At 43.9% G+C, this 23,115-nt stretch overlaps 1 protein-coding gene across 4 annotated transcripts in view; it reads right to left on the bottom strand.

Annotated features, from left to right (window-relative positions):
* Positions 1-9,975: 9,975 nt before the first annotated feature.
* The window catches only part of RPS6KC1 (ribosomal protein S6 kinase C1), an 87,615-nt gene continuing 74,475 nt past the window's right edge, over positions 9,976-23,115 (bottom strand). For all 4 annotated transcript variants that reach the window (XM_068675965.1, XM_068675966.1, XM_068675964.1 and 1 more), the window contains 3 exons: positions 16,197-16,279; positions 15,279-15,374; positions 9,976-12,175 (listed from right to left, as the gene is read on the bottom strand). In XM_068675965.1, the coding sequence (XP_068532066.1) occupies positions 12,065-12,175; positions 15,279-15,374; positions 16,197-16,279 (290 nt within the window). In that variant the 3' untranslated portion in view covers positions 9,976-12,064. The remainder of the gene's footprint in view (positions 12,176-15,278; positions 15,375-16,196; positions 16,280-23,115) is intronic.

Below are 23,115 nucleotides of genomic sequence, written 5' to 3'. Positions count from 1 at the left end.
GCCAAGTCAGGGCACATTTTATGGCCTTTCTTCAAGTGATGGCAATATCAGGGGGAGGTCCAAAAATGGGGGGGTACGGGGCGGGGGGGAAATGAAAAAAAAAAAAAAAAAGAAAGAAAAAAAAAGCAGTTTCCAGTATTTGTCATTATTATAGGTTATATATACAGAAAGAAAGTTAATTAAGCTTTAAAAAATCCATCACACATCAATGGCTGCATTTTAATGAATACAAAAAGTTGAGGTGTTTACTGCCAATTAAAGTGGTTTTTAAATAAGCATTAATTAACACAGAAATTCAGAAGAAAGTTATACCTTGTCAAAGAAAGGCCAGAGCAGGCTATGCCCACTTCTGCTCCCATTCATACTCAGATAGTAATTACCACCAACCCTATATTTTCCATAATAATGAGGAGAGGCTGTCATGGCTGTCAAACAAAAACAAAACAAAAAAAAAGTAGCGCTCAAAAATACCCTCAAACTGAAGTAAACTTTTTTTTTTTTTTTTTTTTTTTGAGACGAAGCTGCAGGAGCTGGCAGCCTGGGCCAGGGCAGCAAGCAGGGCACCCGGCCCACCACCAGAGGAAGTGCCCAAGGCAGAGCCATCGCCTCCTCGGGGGCAGCCTCCACTTCCCAAGCCCAAACCAGAGTTTTGGGCTCCGTCCTGCTGAGAAAAGACCAAAGAAAGGCCAAAGGACAAGAAGTTTCATCTTTGGAGCCTGATGTCACCAAGGAGCTGGTTCTCTGTGCTTTGAGGCCTTCTGAACACTCCGCAGGAGCTGTAGTTCTGCTTCAACTGGTCCCGCAGCAGGAAGCAAGGGAAACAAATTCTCCCATTTTAGTCAAGTAGATATTAAATATTTTAGAAAAACCTTCCCTACCCCAAAGTGCATCTTAGGTACCGGTGCCACGTAAGGTTTTTAAGCTGCTTTACTGAAAATGGTTTCTTTTCTCAGCTCCTCGGCTGTGGCAATGCAAGAGCTTCACTGCCTTTCCAGCTGACAGGACATACAGGTCCAATTGCCAGCACTGTAATACATTTTTGGACAAATCTGCAGTGTAGTGTTTTTAAAGTTAATTTAAAAAAAAAAAAATAGAAAGATATAGATATGCACAGCTCCTATTCCCTGTGTTCCTCTCCCTTGGCAGGTCGTTCATATGCCCTAACATCATTCAGACGTGTCGCCTTGCTATAAAGTGCATTGCTTGCTTCTATCAGGCAGTATCTGGGTGTCTTTTTCCTATACTATGTCCTCAGGCAGTATCTGCAGTAAAATAAAAGGAGTACATTAAAGCCCGTGGAAGTTTTGTTTAACTTAGCTGAACTGGGCCTTCAGATCTTCCACTAATCTTTCTAACATATCTGATGGGGCTAGAGAGGAATATTTTATTGCTAGGAATAGTTGGGCGATTACTTCAGAGAAAGGACGGACGTAACACAAAAGAGTTTCCAAGTACCGACAGGAAGGAGTGTTGCTCATGCTAAATTCCACATTAGGCACTACAATAATAATAAAAAAAACCACCGGCCCTTGTGATGTCTGAACTCCCCGACACTGATGTATGGAGAGGGGAACAGAGGAGGAAAACGACAGACAGAGCAAAGCAAATATGCCGAGATGCTTACGAGCAGAATACAGAAGCCAAGTGCCACAAGTTGACCCTTTGTGTTTGCACTGAAATTTGACCACTCCAGGCAAAATGCCTTTAGTGGTTTTTATACCTGTTTTGATTTTTGTTGGTAATGGATACTTCACACAGCACTGTGACATTTAATGCTGTTTAATCAAGACTTCAGAGGACGAGTTACAAATTTAATTACTAAAAAATCCATTGTTACACATTGTGTTTTCCTTAGGTGTATTTGCTCCAGCCCTGATTAAGGGCCGTAACAAATAAGCGCTGTGCAAACAGGCACACAGGAGGAGTACGTCTTGCTTCACATGAAAGGGGAAAACACTCTCTCCCCAGTGACGGTCCCCTGCTGGAGACCCTTGCAGGCCTCCCAGTGAGGAGGGAGTGGTGGTGGGCCTGGTGGCCTCCCCGGGGTGTCCTTGGCATGCAGGTGCTGTGGGGTCTGGTATGTGGCTGTGGTCACCCACTGCTCAGGGCAGATCTGCTGCATGGACTTCCACCACGCAGACACCTGAACACCAGCACTTTGGGGTTTCTCATCCCCCGTTTTTCCTCACTGGGGAACAAGATGAGCAAGTGAGAAAGCCGTGGTGGATATAAATTACATACACCTCACTCAGCAAAACACAGCTCTCTGAACACAGAGCAGGCGTCTTTCTCTGCTCCACCAGCCTTGAGGCCTGGTGTCCCTCTCCAGGAGTTACACTTCATGCTTGGTTGGGATAGGGACCTTTCTTTTTTACATCAGAAGAAGGATTAGCCTAGTCTGCAGCCCAAAGTCCTCTTTAAAAGAACAGCAGTGACACCAGATACATCAGAAACAGCAGGGCAGGCAGGTGGAAACCAAAAGACACCTGACCTGCTCCCAGGCCCCTTCTGTGCTGCCTCTGCTCTGGAGGAGGCAGATCTCCGCCGTTACCCTTCTTCAGCCCCCCCCAAAGGGCTAACTTGTCAGTTGGTCCTTGTGGCAGTCATCCACTTAGAGATTGTTTAATTGGCTGAGTTAATTAAGCTATTCTATTAATTGTATGTAAGGATGGGCTGCTACTCCCATTATAAAGATGGAAGATAAAGGAGAGAAGGAAAGTTTCCACCTAAAAAGACCTCTAGCTGAAGGCTGCCTTGTGCCCCAAGCCAAGAGAATTTGTGTTACTTGCAAAGTTCCTCATTATGCTGAGGTGATTTTTAAAAGTATTTCTTATATATCTGGAAATATCTTCATTAGACTTTCAAACTTGTGCAGCTCTTGGGCCTCAACATACAAGATATGGGGTTGTGCTGAAAAGAAGGGTATAAGCTTTTAAAACACTTGAATTGAACGAAAGCCACAATTTCTACAGCCAACCATCCTTTTGGAGGCCAGAAGGCAAGTCAGAACCAAATCCCCTTGGAAAAAGAAAACTGAAAAATAACTGAGAGTCATATCAATTATGTTAAAAAAGGCAACATAAAATGAATTACTTAATAAATGAAAAAAAAAAAAAAATCACACAAGCATACACATAGTGAGAGAGGATGAGGCCATTCGTTTGGAAGTACCACAGAAGCTGTCCAGTCTCCAAAAGCTTCAGATGAGTCTGTCTGTCTGTCCTGGGCAATAGACAAAGCTGGAGCACACTCATTAGGGTATGTATTTATACTATCTGCTGTCCCTGCAGCAGGTACACAGGATTTTTCACAAATGTACACCACACAGGTCTCTCTCTAAATACTGACTTGACATTTCAGCTTTAAGTTTGTGTCTGACTAAACAACAGGCTCACGTTTCAGCGAGGTGTTCTCTTTTGATCAGCCCTCAGCAATGAACCTTTTGATTAAAAAATTATCCACACACCAGAAGCATTTTGAAAGGGCCACAGAGGTACTACAGCATAAAGAGGGTCTGCAGAAAGTCTCCAAAGGCATCTCCATTTCGTTTCCCATTGACACTCCGAAAGGAGCCCTCACTTGCACCACTCTCTCCCTGTTTAAGTGACAGAGGTCACTTCAAAAATTCCAAAACGGAAGAAAATCTTTAATTTTAGGTACTATTTTTCCAGAGATGAGGCCAACAATGTGACAAGGTAGTATGCTGGTATGAAGGCGGATATTGTTGTGGAAGGGGAGGGAGGTCAAAAAGCCACATCAAACTATGGGCAGGAGGCAATCAGTAGCACGGGTTCCACATCCCTGTGCCAGAAAGGCCATCCCAAAACACACAACCTCACGTGCCTCCGCGCACGTGCTGCAGGACGAGGTGTGGGACCGCGAAAGGGGCTGTGCCAGCACTGGTGGCCTATCTCCACATTGTAAAACAAGTTTCCAAGTCTTTTATTTCAAAAACAATGAATTATTCCTTTTCTAGAGAAAAAGGGAGAAAGGAAGGAAGAAGAGAAGAAGGGAAGAAAAAGAAGGGGAAAGAGAGAAAGAGAAAGGAAGAAAGAGAGAGCAAGACAGCAAGAGAGAGAGAGAAAGAAGGAAGGAAGGAAGGAAGGAAGGAAGGAAGGAAGGAAGGAAGGAAGGAAGGAAGGAAGGAAGGAAGAGAAAGAAAGAAAGAAAGAAAGAAAGAAAGAAAGAAAGAAAGAAAGAAAGAAAGAAAGAAAGAAAGAAAGAAAGAAAGAAAGAAAGAAAGAAAGAAAGAAAGAAAGAAAGAAAGAAAGAAAGAAAGAAATGAATTACCTATAATAAAGATAGGGTACTGTATTTCTAAGAGGCTCTTAATAAAAAGGGCATCCTGAACATCCCACGTGAAGCAGCTCTGAGACGTGCAGCCTTTGTATGCACCGTATTCTGAAGCAGCAGCTTACTTGTTTGGAAGCCCCAGCCGTAACAGCACACAACTGATTAAACAAGCAAGTTTAACTACCTCGCACTGACGAGGCATTTGTCAACGCAGTCTCGGCATTTACGCCTGTCTGCGGCAAATACTGCACGGTGTCAGGAGCTGAGCAGATGCCTGCCAGGGAAGCCGTTCCCCTCCCAAACACCACAGCACGGTCTCAGCACCACCCTCAGAGGGCTCCGTACGCTGCCTTGCTGCCTCCTCCTTCCCCATCCCTCCAGAGTCCTTCACCAGTGAGTTCTGAATTAAAAAGTGGAAAATGAAGAAAGCGTTTCCGAATCTTTTCTACCCAGCTTCATATTAAAAGAGACCTAACCCTAGGCAAGTCTGTCTAGGTGTGCGAGCCAGAGCTAAAACAAAGTTGGGGAAAAGCAGCTTTGATTCACGGCTCGCAAGCAGCTACCGACAATCCCTTTAATAGAGCTTGCCACATTAATGCAGCCCGAGCCACGTGCGACACCCATTAGGGCTGGGGAGAGCTCCCACGCATGTGTTTCAAGGAAGCAGCAGATTCCCCAGTCCCAGAAGCTGTCTTCATCACAAAAGTCTAATATATCAGAAGACTGGGGAAAGCTCGGCTTTTAGAATGCATTTTTTATTATTCAGCCTTCAGTGGAAATGTCACCTTTCTAAAGCAAGCTGTTATCATGCGTTTCCCATGCCAAACACATGGCCTCCAAGGAGAGGGTTTTATCTCTACATTTCTAGTGATTTGTATTTCTCTTTCAAGGAGCTCCATGCCTTAAGGCACCCGAAATGCTCTCAGCACAAGGAGGTAAGGTTACACGAGACGCCGCCAAACAGGACAAAAAAAAACAGGGTCGGGAGACGGCGCCGCTTCCGACGGCGGCTGCAGTGCCCAATAATCCCCGTCCCTTCGCGGGTGTCACCCGTCTTCCCCGGTGGGACCCATGTGCCCAGAGAAGCAGCACCGTGGCTGGCACGGCACGGCACGGCACGGCACGGCACAGCTGCCCCGCGCCTGCCAAGCGGCCAGATGCTGCCACGCGTTGGCATCTGGGGCCTGGAAAAGCAGCCGCCGTCTGCGTTTGGCGGCGGATCCCGACCCCGGCGACTGAAGGAGACAAAAGGAGGAGAGCGGGAGGGGGAGAGGGGGGCCTCTCCTGACAGTCTCGGTGGTGATGATGTAGACAAAAACCTATTGTTTGGGGGCTCACCAAGCCAATATGTTTTGGGGAATGGGGGGTGCAGCAAACCTGCATGTTCCCAATGCTGTCGGAGCCCAGGGTGCAAGGACAAGGGGTTATGGATGAAAAGAGATAGGGAGAAAAACAGACACCTGCCTTTCTCTGCCCTCACCTCTCCAGTCACGCCAAGGGGAAGGCACAGCGCTGCTTGTCACAGACTTCTCGGCCTCAAGGCGTGGGTCAGACACTGCCCAACCCCACACCTGCAGCACCCCACAGAGCACCCCCATCTCTTACAGGGTGGGCAACCCGTCCAGGCTCCTACCACAACCCGGGGCACCACCAGGGCTGAGGGAGAAGAGCTCCAGAGTTCAGCCTGGCCTGGGGCAGCGACGAGGTGACCATGTTAACCACACCCTCAGGCCTTCATATAAAGCACTAGCTTATTTCTCTAGCACTGAGCCCAAAACGAGGTGTGCATGTCTGAAGTAGGAAAGCAAATCTGCTCTCTATACCTGTTTTCATGAAATTGGCCTCTCAAATTCAAGGGTAAACTCCTGAGCACCACAAAGTCTCCAAGCCATGTGAAGGGGGCTGGGATTTCACACTATGTCATACATTACCCTGTAGGGCTGATCCCCTCAGGACTTTCCTTGGTGCCACAGAGCACCTGTGAGGAGCCAGAGCCACCCAGGCCACGCTCATGGAGCTCACCTCTCACTTCACTCGGCTTGCAGGACACCATGGGGAAACAGGGCCTGGGCTTGGAGGACTTCCCTGAGGTCTGGGTTCCCCTCAGGGCTGGGGCTGGAAAGGAAGGAGGCAGAGCAGCAGGGAGGGAGGTTAAAAAAAGTCCAGAGAAAGGATATATGCCTCTTGGCTCGTGGTCCACAACACTGAAGTAGCTCTTCTCCATGCCTGGTTCGTAAAGGAAGATTATGAGCTGGCAAATGTCAGAGCACAGTGCTCAGGCAGGACCGTGCATGGAGCACCGCCAGCCAGCAGCGAGCCCTAAATCACCGTGCAGCACCATCCCCTCTCATGGAGGTTTCTTCTCTGCTGTCCCACCACCACGCCGGGCACCATAAAACTCATCACTCACACGCTGCTGCAGTAAGCAATTTCCTAACCCTTTTACAACCACGGCGCTTTCACACTGTGGGAGCAGTCCTCTCTTTGGTTTCATCGTTACGCGGGGATAACAGCTGCATCTAATAATCCACTTCCACGTCCCGGCAGTTCGGGATGGCATTTCAGAAGCAGAGGCACAGAAAGGGTGAGAAAACCTGCGGCCAGGGCTGAGGGATGCAACCCAGGACATGGGTTGAGGGGGCTGGGCAAATCTAGAAAATACCTCAGGGAGAAATGGCTCAGCTGAGGGATGGGGGTGTGAGAAACTGGTAGAATAAGGCACAGAGGAGTTCAGTGGTGGAGGAGATGCAAATGAGCAAGTGGTAGAAGAAAACCAGGCACAGGAGGAGCTGTTGGCATTGCGGCCACCAGATCCGCTCCCCTTTTGTCCGGCCGCACAGCACCTATTTCAGTTCACGGCTCTGTCCTTCATCACCACCCGGCTCCTGTGGCGAGACCATGCTATGGTAAAACATCTCCGTCTCCCGGGCACAGAACAAGGCTAGCAAGGCTTTGCTGAGGACTGCTGACCCCTGCAACATCTGCTCCTTCCCTAGCTGGCCCATCTTTATCCCGCTCTGCAGCTTGCCAGTTGGCTTGTCTACTTTATTGCCCCCAGAAGGACTTTTCCCAGACTTGCCAAACTTAGGATCTTGGCAGCAAAGCATCAAGGCGACCGCCTACAGCCTTCCCAAGAGGATGCTAGCTCCCTGCTGCCCAGCGGTGCGCACATCCCCGGCCCTCCTGCCCATCCTGGTGCCACCACAGCCCTCTGGCAGCAGCTCTAATCCCTCCTGCTGCGTCCCTGGGCCAAGAAGATGGGGACAGAGCTGCCTTTGGAGGAGAGCTTCTGGTCGGCCAGGAGGCAGCAAGATCCTGTTGAGACAGTGCATTAAGGCATCACCTGCTGCCAGGAGTCTGGAGCATCCTCTTTGCTTAGCCTGGATTAGCTTCCACTCTGCAGTATAGGGGATTTCACTGCTTCCCCCACAGAATCTTGGGGTTCCTTGGGGACACCTCACACTTTGGGTTAGGGATGCCACACGAGATGGATCAGCACCTTTTAGCAAGCCCCATTCCCCCCCAGGAGCTGGCTCTGCTGCCCCTCGCCAAACCTCTCTTCTGCAGCTGGGCCCCACAAGGCCCCTGCGTGTGTCTGACGCAAGTTACAGGCCTCAGGGTGCGGGGCCGTGGCTGAGCAGAGGCCCAGGAGCGGCTGCATTCAGCCCCCCACAATAAAGCACACACAGAAAGCACGGACACGAAGAAATCAACAAGTGCACTTTTCCATTTTTATTGCTTAAATCGCTGCCATAAATCTCACCAGAGAGGAAGTTTCTCTGGCTTCCTACGTGGTGTCCTTGAGAAAACAAATGACAGTGCGCACAAAAAAAAAAAAAAAAAAAAAACCGCAGAGGTTTACTTCACACCTCCCCGTGCGTTGTTATGCTGAGCGCTTCGTTCAGAGAAGGCTGACCTCCCCCCAGCCTTCTTCATCCCAGTGCCCTTCGCCGCGGGGACGCGCCGACGAGCAGGTTTAGAAACGGAGAGGAGAGCCGAGGAGATGTTCCAGAGCAGGTAACCCTGCCAACTCAGCATCCCGAGGGGTGCGGGGAGTCAGCATGACAATAACTGCTGTCTGAGAGGTGATTTTCGCAGGAGATATAGGAGCTGGGCAACAAGCACAGCAGCTGTGAACACAGCCATTAAAAGCAAACAAAGTTGTGCCCCTTGTATTTCATGAGAGGCAATTCCCTCCTGAGGGTGCCTCACAGCAACTCTGCTCAATACAAATGGGGTCAGAGAAGAACGGGAGGAGCTCAAAGAATGCTGAAGAAGCTCAAAAGGTGGAGAGAAGGTAAAGAGGGTCAGAGAGGCGGTCGTGAGCACTCAGAGGATGTCAGAACAGGCCAGAGACTCTTCTCAAAGAGAAAACGAGGGAAGAACAGAGATAAGCAGAGCAGAGAGAGAGATTTTTTATTTTTTTTTTTAAGAAAATGGGAGCAGAGGAGAAGAGAGAAGAGGTCAAAGAAAAAATGATTGTGGGTGTCAAAGGTCAGTGAAGAGAAGGTCGCACAACACAGGGAAAAAGAGCAGAGAGGAGACGACCAGTGAAGGACAAAGAGGGGAAGAGAAGGTTAGAAGGAAGCAATCCAAGAAGACAAAAGAAGAGAAGGTCAGAGAAGAGCCAAGAAAAGCAGCGAAAGTCAAGGAGGGTCAGAGAAGGTCACAGCAGGCCAGAGATTGTTGAAGAGCATGGACAAGATCTCAAAATGAAGACAGGAGTGGAGGGGAGAGGAAAAGGTTGAAGAAATGATGGCCATGGGAGGTCAAAGAAGGTCAGTGAATAGGAGGCTGGAGATAGAGAGGACAAGATCAGAAAGAAAAAAAAAAAGTGGTCAGAGAAGGAGAAAGAAGAGAAGGTCAGAAAGCCTTCATATATTTTTTCTCTGCATTTTAGAGGACAACAAAAACATTAAGAGTGGTTCAACAGTGTGCAATGACCTATCACTTTGAGACATCCCAAGCGTGTTACCTGCTTTACCTAAACACTCAGAGGAGATTACGAAAACCTATAAACTTATTTGGCTGCATTTTACATAAACTCAATAACTCCTGTGAACAAAATGGCAGCTTTGTTTTGCTGTCAGCCATTAGGTGCCACTGAAGGTGTAATGGACATTGCACTACTCAACAGTCAGCAAAACAGTAAAACACACCACGGGGATCCATAGGAGGCACCAGAAAGAAGATAATCCAGAATATTTTCCAAGCCAAAAAGCATTGCACAAAGGAAGAAGTACAGAGGAAATAAAGGAACATGTGTAAATGTCAATGTAACATATCATGCAGGTTAAAGAAGAAAAAAAGGATAGAAACAAGATTATCTTATGTGCAGTTAACTCCAGACTCTGCTTTCCTTAGCAAATCCCTTCTTGGAGGCAGTGGTAAGGTTATGAAAAAGCAGTGGTATAGCAAAGGTGTATTTATGGCAAGATGTCTTACCAAATGTCCTGTTTCTTCTGATCTCTGTGATCTAAGATTTCCTCTCTACTTAACGTTGCACTTGAAAAAGAAACATTTCCATGTAATTAACCAAATCAAAGCAGGTAGAGTCACTGGCTATTTGGTTTCTGCTGGTATAGCGTTCTCCTGCTGCTGCTTATCCTTCTGTCCTAGGTTGTACTGCCTTTACTCGAAACCAACCCGTGGGCTCAACCTGAACAAAAAAACGTTTTGAGGTAACATTAACATTTTATTTTATTTTTACAGTTACCGCCAGGCAAATGCAGTGGGACAGATGAACACAAGCGACAACACCATCAGGTGATGCTAGCAGCGAGAGAGCCCCAGGGATGGAGTCAGGTGGCAGAGGGAAGGGAGGCGTCCCTTGAGCAACGAGCCCTCTCCCGAGTCACAGCCGGGGCAGTGCTGGAAGGAAGCTCTGTATCAGCTTGGTGTCCGCAGTAGAGATTTCCTACCCGCTCGGCGCAGGAAGTTGTTCCTGTGGCTCACCTGAGGGAGTTCCTGTTATGAAGCCAGAGGGTGGTAGGTTGAAACGCAGTTTCTGAGAGTGATGTAATCTTGGACAGCACTCCGTAGGCAGTGATACTAGTGACCTGGTTACAACCTGCAGTGTTGTTACAGCCCCTCTGCTGGCCTGGTGATCACAAGAAAGGGAAGAAACAAAAAGAAAAAAAAAAAAAAGAGGGGAGTGGAATAATTTTAAAAGGAAAAAAAAAAAAGTTTCCAGATTTCCTTTGTTTAAGTGAAGCATTTTCCTTTTCCACTTTATTTGAATACACCGACCTGGTGTCTAACAGATGGAGACTGTGCAGATGCACTTTGGGGAGTGCCCATAAAATACACTGCTAAAATACAAATGGAGGAATACCTTTTTTTTTTTTTTTTTTTGGAGTTGTAAGTTCAATAATCATTGCTGTCACCTCATTTTCCCAAAGGAGTTTGGCCTTTGTTCTCCGGATAAAGCTGGAAAGAAGAAGAGAGAGAGTGCAAAAAAAAAAAAAAAAAAAAGACAGCAAAGGGAGCATTTAGGAAAGAGCACAGATTGATAATCCATACAAGCATCACAGTGCACAGTGTTTGTACATCAGGAACCCGCACAAGCGTGGCTGCTTAGCAGCAACAGCAGTGTACAGCAAAATATTCTGCGTGTCTTGTCTTCTTTTCCCGTTCTCCAGACCTTCCTAACAAACAAACAGGTCAGCTCATTGGCTCGCTCCCAAGTCTTACCCACTAGGGTTTGCTAAGAGATGTCACTTAGTCATTTGGCATGAGCAAATCCCAGGCTTCTTCCTGTTCAAGCAGCAGAGTGGGTGAAGGCTCTCTTTGATTTATTAAGACTATTAACAAACAAACAGAAGAGTTCGGAAGCTTCCTCAAGCAGAAGAACACGAGCAGAAAGGCTTTTTCCTGAAGAAACAGTTAAAAATAGGACACTTAGAGGAAGCGAAGTTCATTAAGTGATGAGTGGTGGCTGCAATGACGAGAGAAGATTTTCTCCTTTTTTAATCCATATATTTATTTAGCATCATGTTTTCTTGCTCCTTATTAGATTGCAAAAGCAGCAGTTATCTGACTGAGGAAAAGATCTCCCTTTCTGTAGTGACTTTAACATGTAGCTCGTCAAATATAACGGAGTCAAGAGTTTTAAACAGACATTGCCAGCCAACAAAGTACAACATTTGACAGGATTATTTGCCTTTTATATGCTCTTCCCACAGTTTGAAGTGATATGCCATTTTCAAGACACATTCCACGGTATTATGCAACAGCTTTCTTAATTTTTAATGGATATATTATTTTTAATGTGTCAAGTTTTGCATAAAGCATTTTAGTATTTTATTCAGCAAATACCATTAATAAATTATCTGTTCCTTCCTCCCCCTGCCCCGCCACAGCTGCACTTAGCATAGCGAAATGGTCTACTGACAGTATAAAAGATATTTTCAACTGGCACACTCTACAGACACTTCCATCAGCAGACAAAGCACCAGGAGGGCATTCCTGTTTCTACTTAGTTGACAAGCTGGCAGTGCTAAACATGCTACCCAGCAGTTTCATCACAAATCACCCTTTGGTGAAAAGATTTACACACACGTAGCAGCCAGTTGCCATAAAAATAAGCTAGCACCCTGTACAATCAGTGAGTCCTGTTAAAAAGTGTTCGCTTTTGGCATGATTGGTCCGGCATCCTTCAGTCCTCATGTCCAAATGAGTTGGGACATCCGAAGGAAGCAAGTCAGGGTGCTTCTGTGCCAGAGAAGCCTGTCCACTTGACCTGAGTTTGTTCAGAGGGCGCACGCATCTCTCATCTCACCAGGTCTGCCCATTCTATGAGGGCAAAAAATGGATGAGATTTGATGTCTTCAACACCAGCAACGCCAGCACCAAGACGCTCCGCAGGATTAAACTGCAAAAGCTTGATATAAAAAGAAATATATATATATATATGTTTCAGTGAGTAAGAACAAAAACAACTGCTTAAAAGTTCCATAAAGGTCTAAGGTAAGGGACATCCTACCGTTTTCCTGCTCTGAGAGTTACTTTTAAGAGTGTGAAGCATACTTGAAATTCCTAAAATCCAGTAAATGGAAGACTCTCCTTTCCTTGAGTCTCAGTGATGCAGTCTTCAGAGACTACTGATCACAGCAGGCAATACCCTGAAGCACTGCACATTGGGACTTCGTTTTAAGCACAACCTCGTTTTTAAAAAGAGAACAGCAGCCAGAGACTACATCTGTAGAGCTCTGGACACTGCATTTGCTTCATGTTAACTTTTGCTCACACCACTGCATTAAGGCTACATCAGGGACATGGGCCTGTAACTTTCCATTTCATAAGTTGTGAGTTGGTCCTAAAATACCAGGATATTACAGCCCGTTCTCTGTTTCCTAAAAAAGTTTTTAAAGAGTTCAACAAATGGATTAAAACTGAGAAATCAAAACTCCAGTGGGGAGGAAAAAAAAGTGTAATGGCTTCATGGAAATTTCCTAAGATTCAGCACCTCTCTTGCTTTTTATTTGTACATCACATGCTGAATTCATGTGAAAAGGAAATCACAATATTTACAGCTGTTTAAAGATACCAATCCGTATAAAAGGGAATGCAGAGGTAACACTCCAAAGAGACTAATAAAGACACACAAAAATATTTTGAAGTTTTAGAGAATTGTTTATACTCTATTCAATTACACCCAGTACAAAGGCAGGGTTTCTTTCTTGCTCTTTCTGCAAGAGCTAATGGGATAACTTCTCCCAGTTGTCACTTGGAACAATGTGTATTCATATCTCAATGCACTCAACATCTAAGTGAGCCTACATCCATAAACATATGAATTTACACACTCTAAGATAGCTCTGCTATTTGCAATCATAATGCCACATAATAAAGGTAGCTCAGTGGCAGGGAATAGTGCTGCTCTGAGATCTTCCACAAGGCAGCAGAAACAGATGCAGGCAATGTCCCTCTGCCTTTGCTATAAAAAGCACCAGCAGGGGGAAAGTAAGCACAGACACTTTCTGCGGTCTGCCTTTTCAGAAGAACTTTAATCTTGGAAAGCAGATGCATCACAAACTGCAAGAGATACCTATTTAAAAGTCATACTGCATATTTTCTTGGTAGTAAAGCCTGAATGTGCCTGAAAAAAATAAATAAATCTTGGGTGCAAAATAACAAACCAACATAAAAAAAAATAACAGCCCTCTCTTTCAGAGGAGTGCCAGAAATACAAAGATCTCTGTTTTCTTAGAAAAATGGCTAAATGAAGGAGGTGTTAACAATGAAGTCACCTGCACTGGAAGCCACAGCAGGAGATGTCTGGCAGTTTTCTGTGTAGCTGAACACTGAACCCAGAGTTATTCTGTGATGCTTTGACCTGTTTACCCTTGGCAGTGGGGGGAAGGAAAGTCGCAATGACAAATTGCTATCCATGCCAAGAGAGCTTTCTTCCTTTTCCTGACAAGGCTTCCTCAACAATGAATGGCAGCTTCCTTGGATAGTCACACAACAAAAATGTGATTTACTGGCTCATAGAGCTGAACCTCCACCTGACAAGTCACCGGCCTGTACTAGAAGGCTTAACTGGACGGGCACTGGGGTGACTGTTCTCTGAACACGGCCTTGTAATACGTCTGCAAGTGGCAGAGATATATTTGCCCCTTAGGTTGCAAGTGGCAAAAGAGACACTCTTTGGCATATTTGGCAATATGTTAGGCCACAGCAAAGAATGATCCTGCAACGGCAGGGAAAAGTGGACTGAATGACTTCATTTGCCTCCCCTTCTACCCTTCTAGATGGGAGGAATTCCCTTCATCAAGCATGGTTTTGCTTTTCCTTATCCATTTAAGTCATGTAACACCTGTGAGTGAGGGCAACAATTTGCTACCATCTAAAAATATAAATGCAGATTATATAAAAATGGGATTTTTCTGTAGTCACTTCCCTCCCTGCCCTTGCCAGAAACACACAGATGCACGTGAAAGTGCCTTCACTGCATGCCACCTAGTCAAACCGGAGGTCCAATCTTTTGCTTGCACTTCCATTAATCGCTTCACAGTAATGGCACAAATCAACCTGTCACTGTTGTTTTTTTTTGACTTGCTGCACTTTCAAAACATCCTTCCTTCGTTTTCTTCAAAAACTACTTTTTCCATTCTGTTCCGTTCAGGCCTATATCTAAGTGATGTCATTGCTGATGTATGCACTAGCCAGATACTCTTCATTCAAAGCTGAACTCCACAGTCCATACATATTACTTATTCTGCTCAAGCGGAGTGAGTCAGATCCAGGCTCCACTTCCACAGTTAAGTCAAAATAACTAGAAGGAAGACACTGTTCTGAAATTCAAGACCCTGTGCACACAAGTTTATTTTCTCATTACTACCTAACAGTAAACTGAAACTAGTACCTAATAGTTTGAAATTACACAGTAAATCAGTCTGGAAGGTTGTTTATATTTTAAAAAGTATCCCACCTGGCCTTTTGTCAAACCTACCAGGTATCTTGTTATAAAATAACATACTATTCACATTTGGAAGTACTTTTCTCAATAAACATCATCCAGAAGGTTTCCTGGAGGACAGCAACAGATTTTCAACCACAACAAGGTCATCATTTCTAATTAGCGTGTTACAGGTTTCATGGTACTTAGAGCTATCTTGCTGAATTGGCTTCAATATTTTTTAGTTTAATTTAGTTCATCACAAATGTTTCCATTAAGTTAGGACAGGATTCCAAAAATGGCCAAGTATCACTGACAGGTGTTTCCAAAGCACTCAGCACTGACCAAACACGTTCTTCAAAGAAATGGCAAAGCACTCTGGTTTTCTACACAGACAGAAGTCAAAGTTTCCAGAAGCAACAAGACAGCGGGACAAAAATCATCAGTGCTGACAAAAGACTCATCCACATTCCTTTCAGCAGCCTTCTGTTCTTACATTTACTTCACCAGAACAGCTCAAGTATGCAAGTATTTGTCCAGATTGCATGCGTACCCACTGAAAATGAATTTTCCCCTCAATTACCTGCTGAATCAGTGATCTGGCCTCCTTTGATACATGGTCTGGTATACTCAGAGAAGTGTGAGTGTTAATTCCTGATGGATGGCACTCAACCAGAGTCTGGGGAAAAAAAAAGAAAAAAGTCAGATACATTTATTGATTCAGAAAACGTAGCACTGGGTTATCTTCTAGCATACATGTAAATTAACACAAATAGCCAAAAATTCAGTGCTTCCTACTCTGAAGTACTGATTCTGGAAGGAGCGTCTATAGGTACTAAGTCCCCTTGGAGACATGCTTACAGAACATTTACACCACAGCGCTCTTGCTCCACTGCTCAAGCTTTAAAAGTTTTGGGGTTTGGTGAACCTCACTTTTCCTCATGCAGAACTGCATGAGAAGTCAATCACTGGTTTGATTTGGCCGACCTTGGAATACTGAAAATGGTATTCCCAATGGGTGGTGACATCTTCCAGCTTCCTGATCCACACTAGATCATGGTGCATCATCACATCCGCCTGATATCTCATAATGCAAGCACTTCACCGAGAGAGTCTGCTCAAGCTTGAGTTCCTGTGTCACTGTGACACTTGGCTTCTATACTGTACCAAAGAATATCCCTGAAACTAAGATGTCTGTTAAGGAAAAAAAATGTTCAGAAGGAATGTTAGAGAATTTTGATTTTACTGTGGTTCAGAGGGCAGCATGGTTTTGGTTATTCTTTACAGCCCTGAGCTCGATACAGCTTTATTAAGTTATTCTGCTGAAGCTTGAGCATGTTTACCATCTCTGGTCCTGTGAAGACCTGGCAGAACCTGGCAACTCAGGTCCGCAAAGCACATCCAGGTTCAACAAGCAAGGAAATCACAAATGGGCACACCACTTTTGAGAAGCTACTGGTCATCACGTCAGTTTTATAAAACAACTTGACCCCAGCCCTACCTTCCCAGTGAGGAGTTCAAAAAGAATGGCACCCAGGCTCCACCAGTCACAGGCTTCTGTCTCTTCTAGGATAGCTCCAACCTCTAAACACGAGACATTTCAATTAATATTAAAAAGGTCAGTTACACCTTCAAAATTAACATATATTTACAAGGTGACTGTTTAATGCTGACAGAACATATACTAAATACCACAGAGCTTTCATTACGCCTGCAATTTAGCTAGCCCTTTAGCCACCTACAGATTGCATTGTTCAAACACAGCAGCACTATACATTTCATGCATAATTTGCTTTTTCCTTACACACACAGGCATTTGCAAGACTTGTAGGAAATATAGTGAGGATTCTGCTACACTGGACTAAAAGGAGACAGTGACAGATGGCAAAGCACAACATATTTAGGGAATTTACCCTGGTAAGAAGAGCTGGACGGGCAAGTTTGACCTGAGGCATCCACAAAAGCAGCACAAGAGAGGTTATAATAGCACAGTGCATGCTTTAATTTTGTCTTGGGGGGCAGGATTCATCTCAAGGATAACCAGCACTCTTTGCTGAGATCATCATGGTAGGCTTTTCCCAATAGCCTCCCTTATCTCTTGGGAACTAGATGGAGATGCTAAATCTGCTTCAAGAAGCTTAGTTACAGCTAGCCACTGTGCTGCTCCAGCTCAGCGCAAACTCACCTTAGCTACCTAGGAGCAAAACATTTGTTTTCCCCAGCACCCAGCAAGAATCCAGTGCCACCTTATTGCTGTCCGTGCACAAGAGACAGCGGAGAGGTGAGGACTTGTAAGAGCCATTGCCATCCACATTCGTGTGTTCAGCAGCACGATGCATGCAACAAACTTGGCCTTCACTGACTCAGGCTTTAAACTACAAAAATTACTGAATACAAACACATTGCACAGTCTGCTCTAAATCAGGCAGAAAAACAGATTGCAATGAAGATGAAGTCTTCATTTTGACTGTCAAAAATGCAGAAGCTGCACTAAAATAGCTTTGGTGGCAAAAGACACACCAGATTCCCAGCAGAGGACAACAATTAGCATATAGTCACATCGCTGTTGCTGTGAAAAGCATTGTGGCACGTTAGAAAAATCTTGCTCATCATTTTATGGAGCCTAGCGTGCGCATGGCCAAGGAGAAGCAGAGATGAGTCAGACTCCAGTGTCAGGGAGAGAAGCACACCAGCCCCAGACCTCCCCCAGAGAGCACGGGGGCTTGCAGAGGGCTGCCCCCTTGGGGAAGGTGCTCAGCACCTTAAAGGACTGGGCAGAGGTTGCTGTTGCAAGAGCACGGGAGGATGGCTCTGACATTGTTGCTTTAGGTAAAACATTCGTATCACATTCAGTGTGTGTGATATACATTGAACATTTATTTTTCCTTTTTTTTATTTCTCTTCAGTTAATGGCATTTGAATGCCCAATCCATCACTGTAAGGGTGCCACACATTAGAATTCATTCCACTCCTTACACACTACTATTTCTATCAGTATAGAGAAACTTTTACAAAGATCTAACAGCACCAGCATGAGGAACCATACTGGGATAATTACTTGCATTTTTAAAACGTTTTAAGATCACAGGGATGTAGATCATCTCAAGGTAACTTGAGACAACTTGTGTAAAAATCAAAATCCATTCTTACAATTTAATTTTGCTTTATTTTAGAAAGAGAGACCTTCTTGATAAATGTCCTCTAAAAAAACCTCAGGCCTTTCCAGATGAAACAGCTGGCAAAAAGTTTCCACAGCATCTCTCAGTAAAACCTATTGAGCAGAAATGCCTTTCCAGTCTGACTGCAACACTTAGTGCTAGAAAATCACAGTGATGTACATTCAGACACAGGCTAATACAAATTAAAAAAAAAAATCTAAAGACAAAAACTTCAGGCATCTTTAGAGGGGAGTTTTCCTTCCTTGGTGCCTTTAATCCTAGACTAAGACTGCTTTCTTCTAAACAAATGAAGGTTTTTATTTTAAATTCAAATCCAGAATTATTCCAGGATAAGGACACTAAAGCCAACAGTTTATTAGGATTGACTACTGCAATCTCAATTCCTATACTTTCAGTAACTTCCTCATAGTCATTTAATAGGGATGGGCTTCTCAAGTAACAGCCCAACACAAAAAAACATCCACAAGAAAAAAATATCATTCTGATCACAGAAAAAAATATTACAGAAAATTCATTTCTGATTTTTCGTCTTATTTCCCTTCATGTTGGCAATCACTAGTGCTGATCCAGTTCTTTGAAACATCAAACTTATGCTGCCTTGAATCACAAACTGTTCATTACGAGAAGTTGATGTAACCCTACTTCACAGATGAAGAAAATGTACACAGAACAAGAGCCAAGAAACTAGAGTCTGCGTCTCCAAAATCCACGCTCATATTTTTAACTGTAAGAGAACTTGGAGGATACACCAAGCCAAGACAAACGTCACTGCAGGACTCCTACAAGAAGAGCACTGAACCCTTCCACCACTGTTGTGCACGACCAAAACAACACAGGTGGGATAAAATGAGAAGAGCTGAGCCATGCAGAGTCCTCTCTGTATGGAAAGGCTCTGTCTGGGTTCACGTGCACAGAGCAGAAATTGTCTGTTAAGTCACCTAAACCAACACAGAGGAGAAAATGGAGAATTCAGCTGAGGGGAAGATCTAAACATCCTTTTTTACAAAAACAAAATATAAGCTCTACTTTTCTTCCCATTATCCACTGCCTGCTGTCCTGCTGCTTTCCCTAGGTCCCACGGTTTCTTTACTTTGGACTATTACTAATGCTTTCCTTAAGACATAAAAATAAAAAAAATCCAACTGAATACTACAGATAAACATGTGTTGTTTACATTCCCTTACTTCGAACAGGTCGCATTACTTCTGATGCAGCACACCGATCGTAATAAGTTCAGGATATCACATCAATATTACTGCATTTTATCTCAACTACACATCATGGGAAAATTTAGAAACTATAGATTATGAAGTGCTTTCAAGTGATACAGAGTAGCTAGCTAATGTAATATACCACGCAGGGCATATGCTTTTTTTAAAGCTTTAATATTGCCATAAATCTGAACTACAATATCTGCCTTCACTAAGAAAACATTTTCATCTCAATCCATCAGCAAAGTAATTTAGACAATAAATGGTAGCGACCCATAAGCCTAAGTGAATAACATGGGGATATTTGTGCCAGTTCTTTACTTCGTGAACCTTGAAATCAAGGACCTTATCCACGTTTGTACAAACATAAACACGCGCGCACACGTGCATGGTGTTGAGGTTTCCAGGACTGGCAATATAAAAATTACAGAAAAAAATATTCTTATTTACAAATACAAAAAAAAAAAAAAAAAACACTTTTAAACTGAAGAAAGAAAAAATAGGGTGAAAAAAAAAATTCAGCAGCTCTTCCAACTTTACTGTAACTTCATTATAAGGAAAAGCTTCTTTCTTTTCCTTTCCTGGTGCATGCCCACACCACAGCTAGCACCAACTGGCGCAGGTGAATCACAAAACCAAATTCCAGCACAGAAACACTATCAACAGCAGCAGTTGGGGTAACTGAAGGGCAGGGGATGTGTAAAATGCTATCAGATTCAGAGAGAGACAGATGGCACAGGTAAACAGCTTCTCTTCCCAGCACTGTCCTTCTGAGCAGCTGGTCTCAACCGAAAGGCCATTTCTTTATGGTTTCCATACTTATCTCAATATTTGCATTACACACAGCAACACCTTACTTCCTGATGCGGGATCTGTAGCTGACAACCTGCTGTATTTTTAAACAGAAGTGCCAGTCCTAAAGAAGACAAGCAGAACTTCACCTCTTTTGAACACACATCCTTGATGATGTTGTTAATACCAAGACTGATTTACTCATTCCTCCTACAGGACCTTAAGCTGAAATAAACCCTTTCATACTGAAGGGCTTCAAAGGCTTTCACTACCTCACCTCAAGCATTTTCTCTCAGGTATGGTTTCTTCCCGGGCTCCTGACGACCCCATACTAGTTAAAATAAAAGAAGCCAGGCTTAAAGCTAGTCAGGTGAACTTGGAATTTCACTGTGCCACTGAGGCCAGGTCACTTGCAAATGATCAGAAAGAAAAAAAATCAACCAAACTTAGGATAAATTGTAGCATCCAAAAAATCCATCTGAATTAGGAAAAACAGCTGAAAGCAGCTCACAAGAAAATAGGCTCAGTGTGGAAGTACTGCTTCTGAACCCCTGAGAATCGGGGTGGGCTTTGCATTGAGATGGCTTTCCTGGAATTAAGAAGGGAGCACTGGACTCTGAGGGGATTGATAAGAATTTCAAAACCGGAGGCACCCCTCTCCCTCACTCTGCCTTTCTAGCAGAAACAGCACAGCTTCAAGCATCGTCTCTGCACTGATCTGAAAACAAGGACACCCATCTGAACTGCCATCAGGTGTCTGAAACCATTAAGGAGGAAATGGACTTGTCCAACATCCTGAAAGCATCAGACACGTTTTCCCCTTCTGCTGCCATTAAGATAAACAGCATTGCACAAAAAAACATTAGAGTCGCTTCGGAAATTCTATTTACCTTACACTCATTTAATTTTAAAAGCTTACTATTTTATCTTATTTTAATATCTATAAATGTAAAGAAGCATTTGCAGAGAACCAAGTAAAATGAGTCCAAGCTAATTTACTCTATGCAGATTCAGTCAGCCAGGATAGAAGATACAGTCACTACATAATACATCACACAAGCAATCCGCTCATAATGCTTTGCCTAAAATGCTTTAGCAATTTATAAAACACAGTATTGAACCAGCTACAGTTAAGTATAAAAAGTTTATCATGGTCTTTAAACAATAAAGTAGTGAGGCAAGTCCAATGAACATCTGCTAAGATCAAATGAAGTATGAAAATAGGAAGTCTCATCTTAAAGGTACTCAATAACACACGAGCTGCTATGTTCCTCTTTGGAAGAAATTTCCTCATGTCACTAACAGAAAAAAATTAGAGGCAACTATGTTTTTTTTCTTCCTTTTAGCAACGCAAGATGGAATTAAAACTTCCTCTAAAATAATCAGGTGACGATAGAGACAAAGAAACCTTTTACTGCTCTGTTATCAAAAGAAAGCAAACACCATTTAACCCTTCAGCTATCTCTGTTGGTTTTCAAAAGGCATCTCCTATACTATCTACAAGTTTTAGCTGCGTTATTTAAAAAAAAAAAAAAAAGGAAAAAGGAAAGAAACCACAAACAGGTGAATTAGTTTCTCGCAGAGTTATTAACTGCCTTTTACACCAGCCAGACTAAATCACCAGATTCTTCTACAGCATCACAACACCTCGCTGCTTACTCTAGGTAGAGAGCCTGCAAAAACCACAAGATCAGGTGCTTCGCCTAAAACACGCAGCGTACTCGCACCATGCCTGAGTGCCCAGGCACACCACAATATTTGCAGCAAATACCTGCTGCTCCCTCCAAACCTCTGCTTTTAATTACCTACTCCAGGCTTATGCCATCCTGCTATTTCGGGAGCAGTCAGCTGTTAGTGTTTTCTGCGGGACACTCAGGTGCCTTTGGAGAGCTGTACACCTCCAAACGGTTGTACGGTTGTGACTCCCAGCTTCACAATTATCGCTACTTTTTCTGCAGCTTCAGACCTTTTCTCGTTATTCACACCAGCCGTGTAGTTTCATCTCAATGTTCGGTCCCCTTTCTTATTGCCAGTGCTTTTAAAATCAAGCTAGCCTGTCTTTCTACACTTTTGCCCACTCAAAAGCCCTGTTTCTCCTCTCATTTTTAGGATCGTCCTGAAACATTAATGTCACACAAAAAGCTATATGACAGAAATAAAACCGAGGAAGTCCAGTCTCACACCATAGCCATGCGACCAACCCTCCCCTCGACACCTCTCGGGGTCAATGGCACTTTAATCCGCCACCGTTATTTTGCTTCTTAAACAATCTACTCCAAATTAAATGACTATAATACAGAATAGCAGAATTTAATGAGTGCCTGCAAATTTCTCCTAAAACACACCCGCACATAATATGCAGGTTTTCCAGCATCAAATATCTATTTGGTAAACAGAGGCAGACCATTTTTGTCTCGTGCAGAAAATAAAAATTATAGCACACAGGCTAATAATAGCATCCAGCAATTTTTATTTTAATGCCATATGCTTTAGGTTATCAGCTGCACTTCACATCTGTATTTTCAATTGTCTACAAGCAGAAGTTACATCTTCATTTCGGAGCACGAATATCAGGCTGCAGACTGAAACAATTCAGTTTGTTTGGGGGCAAAATCGTTTACCTAGAAAGCCTTCATTTTAGTTAGGTTTTGCACTGTGTACAATTAGTATCAGGTTAGATAAAACCAAACGAAACATATATTTATGCGCAGGCTTCTGTGAAGGCTAGTTTATGTCAGTAAAGCTTGATTATAGCGCACAGCTTCTGAAAGCATGAGAGTAATGTGATGCATTACTGATGGCCAGTTTCCTACTTCTATTTCCTATGAAGCTAAGCTCACTTTGGCTTCACGATCCCAACAAGCAAGTCTCCAGTTTTTAGTAAATGCAACGTGGAGAAAACGCACGGTGTGGACAAGAAAGAAAAAAAAGAAAAAAAAAGACTCTGACCAGAGAACAGCTCTGAAATCGCATCCTCTGATAACTCCACAGGGGTGCAACAGAACTTATCCCCGGTGCTGGAAAGAGAGCTTAGGGAGTGTAAATAAAGCACCTCATTCACACACCGTATTTACATGTTACGTTAGACCAGCCAGTCACTTCTGCAACATCCTGCTTTACAGGTTAGCTTGAAAAAGTACCTAAAAAATTTCTCTTTATGTGTAAATCCTCAACTTAAGCTGTTTTAGTGGGAAACAGACCCGACTAGCCTGTGGCTTTAGACAATTTTGTCTTTCTG

The sequence above is a fragment of the Anas acuta genome, chromosome 3, assembly GCF_963932015.1.
Source record: "Anas acuta chromosome 3, bAnaAcu1.1, whole genome shotgun sequence".
Classification (NCBI taxonomy): Eukaryota; Metazoa; Chordata; class Aves; order Anseriformes; family Anatidae; genus Anas; species Anas acuta.
The sequence above is the reverse complement of the archived record's forward strand: the minus strand, read 5'-3'. Positions and strand labels throughout refer to the sequence as shown.